General features: G+C 42.0%; 2 protein-coding genes across 2 annotated transcripts; both read left to right on the top strand.

The window, feature by feature from the left end:
• Positions 1-506: 506 nt before the first annotated feature.
• Positions 507-1,279, top strand: LOC125521302 (basic leucine zipper 19-like). Its single transcript, XM_048686354.1, has one exon. It carries the CDS (start codon positions 574-576, stop codon positions 1,159-1,161), a length of 588 nt encoding a protein of 195 aa, XP_048542311.1. The 5' UTR covers positions 507-573; the 3' UTR covers positions 1,162-1,279.
• A 1,976-nt stretch (positions 1,280-3,255) lies between these two features.
• On the top strand, positions 3,256-4,884 carry LOC125521188 (F-box protein At2g02240-like). The gene is made up of 3 exons (XM_048686241.1): positions 3,256-3,650; positions 3,746-3,870; positions 4,241-4,884. The coding sequence occupies exons 1-3, from the start codon at positions 3,267-3,269 to the stop codon at positions 4,785-4,787; spliced, it is 1,056 nt and encodes a 351-aa protein (XP_048542198.1). The 5' UTR covers positions 3,256-3,266; the 3' UTR covers positions 4,788-4,884.
• The last annotated feature ends 9,267 nt before the right edge of the window (positions 4,885-14,151 follow it).

Raw genomic sequence — 14,151 nt, 5'->3', positions numbered from 1 at the left:
GTCGCCACAGTCGGCCACGCCGGCGAGCTCGAGGTCGCACCTCGGCAGCGACGACGAACGGGGGAGCAGAGCGACTTGGTCTGGTCGGTCTGGTCCGACCAGGTGGGCTAATGTTTTATTCCCTGGTGATTTTGCAAAAGACCCCCCCCCTCCCGCATTCCCCCGAATGGATCGGCCCAGAGCGTTTGGTGATGAGCTGGCGGTCAAAGCCCGCATGGACATGCCAGTCAACCGCCAAATCAGCACGTACGTAGAAGAAAACGTATATTGGACCGTAGATGACCACATGAGATAAGTTTGAGGACTGTATTTTGGGTATTTCTAAGTACAAGGACTAAATCGGCCAACACGACGAGTATGAGGACCTGAAGTGAATTTTTTCTCTTTTGACAAGCAAAAATAGATGAATAAATCGCTGGCGTTTTTTTTTTGAACGGTAGTGGCTTCCTCTGGTCCACGTTGAAGTATTTCCCATCATGTCGACACTTTCTGCGAAAAAATAAGAAACAAATGCAAGCGTCACGTGAGCACGCAGGCTAATTAAGCGTCTCCTGGTCGCTGCAAATCGCGGCCATGGACGACGGGGACCTGGACTTCTCCTCCATGTCCATGGGCAGCTACTTCGACGACTTGCTCGGGGGCACGGCGGAGCACCTCGCGTGCTGCACCCACACCCACACCTGCAACCCGCCCGCCCACGACCTCCCCCACACCCACACCTGCCACCACGTCCACTCCAAGTTCGCCGCCTCCGCCTCCTCCGACGCCGCCGCCGACTCCCCCACCGAGCCGGAGGACGCCCACGCCACCTCCCGGAGCAAGAAGCGCCGCCCCTCGGGCAACCGGGCGGCCGTGCGCAAGTACCGCGAGAAGAAGAAGGAGCACACGGCGGTGCTGCAGGAGGAGGCGGCCCGTCTGAGGGCTATGAACGAGCAGCTCACCAAGAAGGTCCAGGACCACGCCGCGCTCGAGGCCGAGGCGGCCAGGCTCCGCTGCCTCCTCGTCGACGTCAGGGGCAGGATCGAAGGGGAGATCGGCGCCTTCCCTTACCAGCGGCGACCGGCCAAGGGCGACGGCCCGGGCTCTGCTGGCCCGGTCATGATGAGCTCATGTGGCTTCGTACGAACCTGTGAACAGCCTCCTGTTTGTTTTCATCATTAGTAAAAGAGTAGCAACAGAATTTTACTTTGGATACGTTGCCTTCTGAGATAAATTTTATGCCATTGTCGTTTTCTTTTTATAAAAAGCCTTCTTGGCTAGCTTTATTTCCATTCAATCATAGTTACTCCTTCCGTTCCATAATATAAGACGTTTTTTAACACTACATTAATATCAAAAAACATCCTATATTATGGGACGGAGGGAGTGCATTTGATGCTAACTCAGAAAGAAAAGTCAATTGGGACCAACAATATCGTACTAATTGTTATTTAGAGTAATGCTAGAGTCAGGGAGGAATTGATTATGGGGTTCACGGATTAACAGACGTGGGCGATTGGGATTGGACAAGAGGGGAGGATGGGGTCCATCCCCGCTGAAAATCGGCGGAAGAGAGATTAGTTAGAAGAAAATCACGTAAAAGCCTGTAAAGGGTCCGTGTGTGTAGGATTATCGTGTTATTTAAACTTATTTTGTAAAAATGACAGAGAGTGCAAACCTGGGAACGGGTACAAATTAAACAAATTTGCCAAAACCCGCCAAACCAAAAAATCATACCTCTAAAGTCAAAGCCTAGGCATTTTTTTCTTTTAGGAAAGAAGGACTGCCCCCGGCCTCTGCATCAGAACGATGCATGCGGCCATTTATTAAAAATAATCGTACAATAAAGTCTCGATAACAAAAAGGCTTTCACAGAGCTAGAAACATGAGAAGGATAGCCACAACCGGCGGAAAATAGAGAAATAGGCAACTAAACACCTATCCTATGGCATGACCGACATCCAAACCGGTTGAAGATAGTCCGCGCTACCATTTCCCATCGGGTAGACCCAGTAACCAAACGCTCCCTAGCCTTCGTCGGAGTGAGTAGCGACCACATACAGATTAAAGCAGTGGCCAGTTCAGGGGGGTGTCAGTGCACGGAAATGGCCACGACGGGGACTTGGGGAATGTATTCGAGTCATTCAATCCAACCGAGTGGATTGAACCTGTGGGTGAACACGTCAACTAGAACCATTTCAGTATGTGCAGTTTCATCTGCTCAATTTCTTTTCGCCCCCTAATTTTGCTCAACCCGCACCGCTCTAGTCCAATTTGTTTTCGAGTCCATCACACAATTCATAATGAAACCATGTAAAGACCCGCACCGAAAAACCCATATAAACCGACACCATTTTCAGGATGGTTTTTTTTTCTTTCTGAATGATAACAACAAACACTATTTACCGAGCTAAAAATACATTGTTTACCAAAAATGTCACTATGAAAGGTGAAGAGTATAAGAAGGCTAGCAGGGACCAGAATCCACAATATGCCCTCATAGTCGTCCATTGGAGCCCCTGGCCGAGGAGAAAGGTACAACCGCCGAGGGAGAAGATTGCCAAAGGAGGTACCACAACCAAAGACAAACCAATCATGTAATTTGTGTTAGTTTTTAAGCCAAAAATGTTTTGTGCAGATTCCACTCCAACAGCTTTTCTTATAAGCTATGAGAACAAAGTTGCGTCTGGAAAATTGACAAGCAGTCATACTCAGCGGAAATTTTCATCTCTATATATTTTCCCCCTATGTCAGCCGTTTTCTCAACCTGAAGTTGCACCTTTTTCTTTTGGCTTGTTCTTCCATTCATGGGGGAAAGTGCAAGTTTAACAGCATACATATGCACGTAGGTAGTATGTGATGTAGTTATATCTCAATTTGCGATAAACTACATGTCTCCATTTCACTTTTTTGTTTACAAGGTGACTATGATCCAACAAATACAGCATATATTTCTTCCCAAGGTACTCGAATTATAAAGATACAAGAGAGCTAGTTAGACAGATTCCGCAAAAAGTAAGTTATAAATTAGACAGGGTAATTAAATATATTTTGCATCTCTCTTCTTTCCCTTTCCCTTTTCTTTTTCTTTCTACCCCAATTAAAAAATAGAAGACAACTTTTCTTTTTTAAGAAGGAAAAAAATAGAAGGGAACTGGTTCACTAATTACATGTTCTACCCAAGTTGGCCTGAGGAATGTCGTCATTATGTGGCCATACCCACGGCATGATCACCATGTGCTCACTCTCGCATCCGGAGCAAGAAATGTTGTCATCGTCGCAACACCATGTGGTGTGACCAGCAACGTAGTACGGACGCGTCCCTGTCCAAAGTCTTTATCGTCGCTCCCCTCCACTCCAGGATCGACCAAAGCAAAATTAATCAACGCGTATGCATGGAGACGGAGACGGGCATCTGCGACCTCCCGCCGGACTGCCTGGCCCTCGTGGCCTCCCTGACCTGCCCCGGCGACGCGTGCAGGCTGGCGGCCACCGCCAGCGCGCTCCGGGCCGCCGCCGACTCCGACGAGGTCTGGGGGAGCTTCCTTCCGGCGGACTGGGCCGACGTCCTCGCGCGGTGCAGCACCGCCGGCAGCCGCGAGGGTGAAACAAAGAAGGAGCTCTTCTCCCGCCTCTGCGGCTCCCCCGTCCTCCTCGACGGCTGCAACCTGGTAATCTTTGCTGTTGCAGACTTAATTGTTAGTAGTACCATTCGAAAGATCGATCACGAATGACATTGGCATCGATCCGCCGGCCGGGCGAGAAGAGCTTCTCGCTGGACAGGCGTAGCGGCGGCAAGAAGTACATGATACCGGCGAAAGCTCTGTGCTACGGGTGGAGTGGCTACCCCTACGGAGGCCTCGCCTGGTCGCACTGCCACCCTCACTCCAGGTTTTGCTTTCGTCCCATTTCGATAATTTCCGGTTGAATTTCTGTAGATTTAGGCAAGTACTGTGGAATTAGGTGGTCGAGATCTAGAAAACTTTAATCACATGATGTTTCCTAGTTAAACAGGTAAAAGATTATTAGGAAGTAAAGAAAATAATTTAGATTGAGTTGGACATTCCGGACTTCGGGTGGATTATGAGAATCCTGTCTGCCCAATCTATACACTTATTTTGTGTGCATATTTTAGTATTTGTTTGATCTGCTTTGCCTGCTTTTGAGGCTAATTTCTGCAGCACATTATAAATTAAGCGTAGCACTAAAACACAGTTCAACAACCCGTAAACTAAGAATTACCCTTTCTTTTGTCTTGTAGATTCCGTGAGGTGGCTGTTCTATCGCACCTGTGCTGGCTGGACGTGTATGGCATTTTGAACACCAAAAACCTCCCGGGCGTCGGTAGAGGCTATGCCGCCTATCTAGTATACAGGGTGCATTGGTTGCCAACTCCAAACACCGCTCAAAAGCAACGCGAAAAAGCTACAGCATCCTCTGCCGCCGCCATCTGCAACCATGAGTGCAACCATCTGGTGCCTCATAACTACTCGCGGTCTCCGTTATGGGACTGGGATTGGGAACTCGATGGATCATCGTCGTCGTCTACGTTGGTAGCCATGACCGAGAAGAATCAAAGTCGGAAGCGGCGGCTGAAACCTGATGGTGTTTGCGTGAGGAGCGACGGACGGTGGGTAGAGCAAGAGATCAAAATAGAGTTGGACGAGCAGTGTGTGGAGGGAAAAGAGAGCAATATTTCCGTTGAGTTCAGAGGGTTGACAGGGTCGCATGGGTGCCAGATTATCATAGAGGGGATCGAGGTAAGACCGAGAGCAATGGAGAGTCGAAAGCATGTAGATGCTGCTTAGATAGATAAATTCAGTCGTATTGTGAAGTTTGTTTGCATCAGTATTGCAATTTGCAACTATGTTGTAAACTTGATATCTTAATTAATTTTGTGCCTTATGTTCGACTAGTGTTTTGACAACAAAGATCCAGAACAAAGCCCTCATTGCATCATCTAATTGGATAGTTATTAAAGAGCATAATTCTTTGGCTTTTGAGGTTTGAAGATAAAATGTTTTCCTAGTTCATCTATCCAGAAAGGAAACACATTTCTCCCCTCTAGTGAACTTTTTCCAAATCCACAAACTTTTTTCAAAAAAATCGAACACTCTAGTGAAATTTTTTCAAATCCATGAACTTTTACAGTTTACATGAAACTATTTTTTCAAAACCCATGAACATTTTCAAATCCAGGAAAAAAAATTCAAACTCATGAATATTTTTTTTCTAATTATCGACTTTTTTCACAGAAAACCTGCCTCTTTTTCTTTTTTGGTTCATAATTTGTTTCTTTTTAGTTTTTTTTGCTTTTCCTTTTTTTCGTTTCTTTCTTTCCCAAAAATGCTTGTGCTTTTAAAATTTGTCAACAAAATGGTTGCCTTTTAAAATTTTGTTCAAAAAAATAATCATATTTTAATAAATTGTACATAAATTCCCAAGGAAATGTTCGTGTCTTTAAAAGTTGCTCAGAATGACAAAATACAAACATTTTTAAAAAAGAGCGAACAAAATTTTGACCGTGAACTTTTTTTAAAAGCGCTAACAAATTGGAATTTCATAAAAAATTGAAAAAATGAGAAAAATGAAACCAATTTTTGAATTTCCCCGAACTTTTTTGTATTTGTGTAAAAAGATTCGAAAACAGGAACATTTAATAAACCCCAAATAAATTTTGAATCCGCGGGCATTATTTGAAACTTCTCAATTGTTTCTCAATTTTTGATTTTTTGGAAAAACGGAAAGATTTTATGAATTTGTGAACAAATTTTGAAAACAGATACATATTTTGAATAGGTGAACTTTTTTTAAAGCCACGAGCTCTCGGCCAGCCGAAGAGGCGCCTGATGGGAGCGATGTCATCGCCTAGTTGGGCCGAGGCCTAAGCATTTTTTCTTTTATATTATTTTGTTTATCTTCTCTTTTTTCGTTAATTCATTTTCTCCATTTTGAACTTTATTTTTATTTTTGAAACCTGTTAAGAAATTCGAAATATTTTTTGAATACCAAAATAATAATTTTAAGTCAGTATTTTAAATTCTTTTTTCCTTCAATTTTTTATTAAATGAATGCTTTTTAAAAAATCATTTACTGCTTAAATTCTGGTTTAAAATACTTTTTTATTCAAACTTGACATGGATGTCTACCTTCTTCCAAAAAATCACTGGTTGAGAGGAGTGTGCTAGACTAGGCCAAACGGATGTATCCATGAGCTTTTATAATTTGAATGCTTTGGTTATTTGCTATTTCCATCATTATCAATCAACATGAAATTTTTCTTATATCATAACCATTTTTTGAACTGTAAATTTTACAAACTTGAACACTGTTTTCCGAAATAGTTAAGAAATTCCCGACAGATTATGTTGAATACAAATTGCAAACCAAGTATTTTTAAAAAAATTTATGAACCTTTTCTAAAACACAAACATTTCTTAAATTTGTGAAAAAAATATATAAAGTGGGAATGTATACATATATTTTTTGCGGGAAAAACTTCCAATCTATTCATTTTCAATCATGATAGTACAAGGAAAAGTAGAAATAATGAAAATTACATCTAGATCCATAAACCACCTAGCGACGACTACAAGCACTGAAGCGAGCCGAAGGCGCGCCGCTGTCATCGCCCCCCGCCCCTCCCCCCTCACCGGAGGCGGGCAAACGTTGTTGTAGTAGACAGACGGGAATTCGTCGTGCTAAGGCCCCATAGAACCAACGCACCAGAATAGCAACCGCCACAGATGAAGAGTGTAGATCAAAATGATACAACATGAAGACACATGAACGAAGACGAACGACAAACAGATCCGAGCAAATCCACCAAAGACAGATCTACCAAAGACACACCTTCACACGTCCACCGATGATGCTAGACGCAACACCGGAACGGGGGCTAGGCGGGGAGGGGCATGTATCCAGTGCACCAACACTTGTGGTGCTACCGGTGCACCGGATGCCGTACAACATTTTAAAAAATCTGGAAAAAAATTGAGCACATTGACATAACATCAATGTATGTCGTCACAAAATTCCGTATCAAAATTTGAATATTTTTTAAGATACAAAAATGACATCAGTGTGATAATGGGTCAAATCTAAAGCCCAACCTATATTATGTACTATCATTGTTGAATTTGCCATTTTTGTTTTAGGAGCTTTGTTTCGAATTTTGACTTAAAATTTTGTGACAATCTACATTAATATTGTGTCAATGTGCTACAATTTTTTCAGAATTTTTCAAACATTTAAAATGTGCGACTTGAGTTCGGTGCGCCGGTAGCACCACAAGTACCGGTGCACCAGATATTCTCCCAGGCGGGGAGACCTTTATTCCATTTTCAGAGAGCTGCCGCCGTCTCGCCTTTCTGAACAGGACACAAGTCCTAACAAGACTTGAAGAAAGATCTAAAAACAAAGCCCCCCACCGGCAAGAACCGAGATCCACTCCGCCTCCATGGCCCTAAGGCCACCGGAGACGAGACGGACCGGCACTGACGCCGGCGGGAGGCAAAGAACCTTAGCTTTTTGGAGGCAGCGGCTGGCTAGGTCAAGTCCGCCTCTAGGGAACATATACATACATGACACAATGGCTGTTCTGGGGACACATACACATGGACCAGACAAAAGGCATGAACCTATTACGAACAAATTAGAAGAAATGACATGTGCGCACAGATCGATATGAGATTTGCACATACATCCACGTGGGTAGTTACCACGTGCCTTCACACAACAAATCTACACACACAGAAACGTTGAACAACTTCACTAGTACAAAGTACAAGCTACACACACAGAAACGTTCAGAGGTGAAAGGAGTTGTGGGCATGCTGAATGAGCAAGGGAAAAATCTTTCAGTTTTGGATCCTGTGATCGAAGAGGTGAAAGAGCTTCTAGCCTTCTACGCACGAGGCAGGAATACAAAGTAGGTTGGGCGCTCAGCAAACAGCGCAGCGCATGCACTTGCTAGGGCAGGTGTTAGTAATAATCAGTGTCAGATCTGGACGCTTCAGCCTCCTGATTGTATTTTCAGTATTGTAGCTTCAGAAATCCCTGGTTTTGAATAAATTGCATGCATGTGGTTGACGTTAATAAAAAAAAACAACGATGACCGCGACATCTACAGGCAACAACTAATAACATATTTCGTGCTTTGTATAGCAGTAGCGGTGGTGTAGCCTGAGGTTTTTTTTTTTGAAACACAAATGTATTCCATTACCCAGGCCAGCTGGACTCGCCAGCGACAAGTTTTTTTACATGGCTCCGGAAACGGATCAAGCCAAATCTTGATAGCTCTTCCGCTTCATACATACACCATGAGCCAGAACAGTGTGCAGAAATATTTTACAATGCCCGTGGGCAGGTTTCTACTTTACAAGATTGAAAAAGCTGATTGCAACACTTGCTCTTATTCTCTAAACAGCACGCCTAGGCTTTTGAGTAGTCGTTACAGGTCGCTTGTGATTGCCTGCTTTAGAGCAAAACTGCCATCCGTCTCTAAGATGACTTTTGGCACCCCATTCTTGACGCTTCATTCACAGCATAGAGCATGGCTAGAGCTTCAGCTTGTAGTGGTTTCAGCACATTTCCAAACTCCCTGCTCCTGCAACTAGTGCAATTCATTGATTATTTTATGGTAAACCCCACCCTCCTGGATTTAGTTGATAGCCTAAAGGCCTCCATCAGTATTAATTTTAAGGAAAATCATCAGGCGGAGGACACCAAAACCTGGTTTACAGCCTGGCACATTTTGCTCCTGTCGCTGATGTATTTTTGTATTCCACAAGTGCAGCTGAACTGAATATATAATTTCCTCTTCAGTCCTAATCCTTTCTCCTTGATTAGCTCTGTTCTTTCAGACCACCATACCAACAAAAGGATGCATACCTTTCAGACATTTCCTCTTCCATGTGCAAGATATCTCCCATCGAGATGGCATTTGGGCAATTGAGAAGTTGCATATCGACTTTCTTCCACAATGTAGTTCTCCAAACGGCCTTGACAAATTTGCACTTTAGGAAACAATGACCTCCATCTTCATCCATTCGATGGCATACTGGACATCTTGTATCCACTTCCATTCCTCTATTCTGTAGTTTCATTCTTAGAAGTAAGCTATAATGGGACAGTCGCCATAGGAAGTGCAGGATCTTGTTGGGCAAGGGAAACGTCCACAGTTTCTTCCAAAATGTTATCCTATGCTGATCATTCTTACTTGATGACGAAGCTCCACCATGTGCAGAGTTCTTGGCTTGGTTTTCCAACACTACTTGATATGCAGATTTTACTGAAAATATACCCTTTTTGTCAAAATGCCAGGCAGGAGTGTCCTTAGCACCCTCTCGGATCGGAATTTGGACAATTACCTCTACATCTTCTTTGTTGAAAGTTTGATCAATCAGTTGTAAATCCCATGTGCTAGAGGTAGGGTCAATCAAATCTGAAACCTTTGTGATAACATGGCTGCCTTGCTGAGATGTTACTCTCCTAGAAACACCCCTTGGTAGCCAAGGATCTGCCCATATATTGATATTGCGTCCATCTCCTACTCTCCATATGATTCCACTTTGCAACACCTGCACTCCTTTCAAAATGCTTCTCCAACTATATGAAATGCCATCTCTTGGCCTCGCTTGTAACAGATTCTGATTTGGATAGTATTTAGCAGCCATCACTTGAGCGCATAGGGAAGATGGGTTTTGTAGCATTCTCCAAGCCTGCCTTGCCAACATAGCTAAGTTGAAAGAATATAGGTCTCTAAATCCCAGCCCTCCATCCTTTTTTGGTTTTGTGAGCTTGTCCCATCCAACCCAGTGGATTTTATTTTCTTTATCCAATTGACTCCACCAAAACCTCGCAATAAGAAATACCAAGTGGAGCTTACTATAAACTTGGGTTTTGTGAGCTCCACCAAAGCTGGGTTTTGGTGACTGGAGCTCCATCTTTAGTCGCACGTTGAAATACCAAGTGGCCCGCCACCTGGTGGGTTGGCCCAATACCGACACACTCGGCCATACACAGCCCATGTATCGGAGGTCTCGTCGCTGGTCATGTCCTTTCAAAGATGACCATCCTACCCTTTATTATAAAAGGGTATGGGGTAATCTTAACCATTGATATGTTTAGGGGTGTATCAAAGCAGAAGTGTTGTCGTTTATTAGTGTAAAAAGATTTCTCAAATCTCCTTTTTTTTATTCTTTTGGTTCCATGTACAAGCTTCTTGTGAAGGGGCGGGTGTCCAATTTATATAATTAATCTTCACCAAATGGAGATATATGGATAGCATATATTCTTAAAAGAGAAAATCATAACAAGACAACGCCCCGCAGATATATGGATAGGCATCTTCTTAAAAGAGAAAATCATCACAACATCGAGATCAGACTAATTTTTATGAAGGGATTTGGTATAATCCTCGCAAAAGGATTACCATCTAGTCTTAAAGACGTGGTAAGAAAAATTGCTTGGTTTGTGGAGATAGTTCAAGCAATATGTTATTTCTTCCTATAAAAAGAATAATACTGTTGATTGATTTATAAATGTAAGAGAGCCTAAATGTTACTCGTCTCATAATGTAAGACGTTTTTTGACACTACACTAGTGTAAAAAACGTCTTACATTATGGGACGAAGGAAGTAAAAGGTAAATTTCTAACTTAAATAATTATATAATTTAATTTTTTTTATATTCACTTGATATTTTGATGTGAACATTGTTATTGAAATTTAATGTATTTGCACGTTGTGTACAAATAGGTAAAGTATACCAATATTTTTCATTGATATTTTCTTATTTGCTACTTTTCATAGCAAAGAAAATTTATTATAGTGTATCCTGTAATTGATGGTAGAAGATATGAAACACACTTCTATTTAGTACGATGTTGCTTGAAAAATTTACACCATTTTTCTTTTTAAAAATACACAATATTGAAGTTGGTGCATCAGGGCGACTTAAGCTCCAGCTTCGCCCCTGGCTCATGTTGTAGATTTTAATCTAACTATGCTAATTGTGTCCTACTAACCACTAGGGCAATGATGAAACTTGTCACATTCACATTTTTTTATAGATAATGCTTATAAAAATCCGTTAATGCTTTACCATGCTAGTAGTGTTGCACTAGCCACACTAGCCCGATGATGAAACGTGTTACCTTCATAAATTTCTATAGGTGATGTTTATAGAATTATGTTAATGCTTTAGATTTTAGTCAAACTTTTTATTTCTAATAGTGTCTAATAATTACTAATATTCTTTAACTCATGCTACCAGAGCTAGACACATCTATTAAGGTTTTAGATTACATATCTTACTTGATATAGTAAGGACAAGTCAATTTTGTTTTTTACAATGTTACCCTAAATGTCAAGGCGGTGATAACATTATATTTTAGTTGCACTACACACACAAAATCTGAAAAGAAAGGAACGGCCAGGAGAAAGCACCTGCTAGTCCAGATGATTAAGTTTGCCTTCAAGACTTATAGGTTTACCTTCACGTTTGCAACTTCTTGTTTCGGCCTATCAACTTCTTATCTAGAGGCAGTTATTGATCATGTAGATATAGACGTTGTCGATAGTATGTCTTAGAAGCTATAATTATTCTAAGCAATCTTCATTTACTTCGATCGTACTCATGTCTTGTTATTATAAATCATAACTTGCTTGCTAATTTGTTTCTCGACATACCATATTTTAATGTCACTACACAAAATGACCAAGTCTCATTTCCTCTACCATGCTCCTGCACTAAAGTAGAGACAAGTGAATTACTCGGGGAGGACGACATAGTATGAGCACATCACAACAAAACTTATATTTGTAGGTTTTACAAGCAAGTTCAATACATTGGCTACGAATTGTGTTCAATTTAATGTACTTGTTGGCTGTGAAGTATAATTATATGCTTGTTTGTTATGAAAAGTAAAGTGCTTTGTGCAAAATGCATGATGTGTGCGTGTATATTTTTTGTATGCCTTTTTGTCAATTGCAATTCTATGGCTTGCAACAAAACAGAGGTGAAGGCCGGCAATGAAAAGAAAAGGGGGATGCTATCACTCACCAACCAGCGGTCTATGTTCAGAGGTCATCATTGACTGTCCAGTTGGCCCGTCCGTGTTGAAAAAGCCATCACTGACACCTAGCCACTGACAGGCAAGAAGTGTGTCAATGATGATACGATTTGTAATATACAGTTGGTGACATTCGGACTACACGGTGGGAGGAGGAAGATGGCATGGGGAAAAGGGGAGGGAGAGAAGGACGACGAGGAGGAAGAAGGGGGAGGACACAAAAGAGGAAGGAGAAGGGTGACAAGCAACGATACGATTTTTTGGCCTGGTTTTTCGTATAAATTGGGCAACTCTGTTTTGTTTTTCTCTCAAATGAAATTGGCAGTGCACCTGCGTTGCCCCAAAAAGAGAATAATAGCAACGATAGCTTTGCTTTGCTGAGGGCATGCACATTGGTATCTACTCAACCGTCTATAACCCAGGCCATGTAAGATTTTTGTCTGTGTGGAGGAAAGATATTTACAAAAAGGATACAGTCCGTCTGTAGAATTAAAGATCGTCTATTCCCGTAAAAATCACCCCTTGACGTCGTGCTTTCTCCCGTTATACGAGGGGAGTCTGTAACAAACTGTTTCTCTCTTTGGAGAAATATATTTTCTATTTTTTAATCACTCGCTTCGGCCGGCCGCCACGGGCCAACCACCGCCCGTATTAGTTTGTTATAGACAACTAGACAGATGAAGCGTTGTAAGGACATGTCCAATAGTTGATAAAATAATTTTATCTTAAGTCTTGTATGTAATTTAGATATGACAAAAAATGTCTACAATGGGTCATCTATTAGTCTTATTTTCAATAATTGGTTATTCCTAAAAACATGATGAGACATATTGTGCTAAGAGATCATCTCTTGTCTTCTCTTAAATAAAAGAAGACAACTCTTTTCTTATGAGTTATCTCTCCTCCACCTCATCATTTATTCTACGTGACACTCTTAAGATAGCACCATTATACATGCCCTAACCTGCGTCGATAGTACAACCTATATATGATGTGGCATGGTATCATAGACAGACCTTGAGCATGATTGGTTTGATGCCAACACTTGGCAAATGACAAATATTGGCTATTACTTGGTTGGTTACCATGTCTACTTGCCAACATCACAAGAAGTTGTCTTTTTTTTTGGCAATGCTAAATGTTTGGCATCAAGCCAATTATCCTCCTTATTGTCTAAACAAGTGTATGTGCCCTGCGACAAAATTGCAACGACAACTACCACTGTCACAGGAAGGTTCACCGCGATGGCTTAGATGGACTGTCGGTCGAATGTGGTCCAAGCAGGAAAAGCCCACCCGGAGCAGAGGAAAGCGGCGTCCCTCCCGCGCAAAGGGAGCCGCGCCAAAAATCGAAACCCACGCGCTTTCCGCCCCCGACCACGCCCACCTTCCGTTTATATACCCACCCCCCCCCCCCCCCCCCACCCCACTCCGCCCACGTCTCTTCGCTTCCTCCCACCCACACCCCTACTTGCTTGCTAATTTGTTTTTGAGGTAATAACACCAGTGGTGCTTGAACTTATCATAGATGTTCACTTTAGTGCCTAAACTTGAAAAATACGCCAAACTGGTTCTAAAACTTGTAATGAACGCGCAAATACGGTGCTAATCCTATTCGTAGATGTAAAGTGTGATGCCATGACACTGTATTTTGCTGACATGGCATGTGTCCACTTGTAGAGATGAAACATGATTTTAGTTGGATATACTATGTCTCTATGACTGATAAGTGGGCCCTGTATGCGAGGGCAGAAGAAAACTAAAATAAAAAATGGTGAACACCAGGGTTCAAACCTGCGAACTGAAGAGTGCGGGCAAGCTATGCTAGCCACTACACGAGATAGATTAATATGCGTACTTTGCCCCCTTAGATTTAATGTACAGTGGAATTAAAAGCTTGTGCTATTTAAACTGATTGGAGCTATTGCGGCCCATTTAGCACATTGTTCATTTAAAGAAACTGGCACAAGTCTGTAAAATACAAATCACAGCAATACCATTAAAGGTCAATTATTTGTGTGGTATTAATAGTTATAAATATTATACATATAACTAAAATAACTATTTTCTAAAATGTTCATATACCTTTTAGAATAT

The sequence above is a fragment of the Triticum urartu genome, chromosome 7, assembly GCF_003073215.2.
Source record: "Triticum urartu cultivar G1812 chromosome 7, Tu2.1, whole genome shotgun sequence".
Classification (NCBI taxonomy): domain Eukaryota; kingdom Viridiplantae; phylum Streptophyta; class Magnoliopsida; order Poales; family Poaceae; genus Triticum; species Triticum urartu.
Note: the sequence above shows the minus strand (reverse complement) of the source record. Positions and strands in the feature narration are given on the sequence as shown.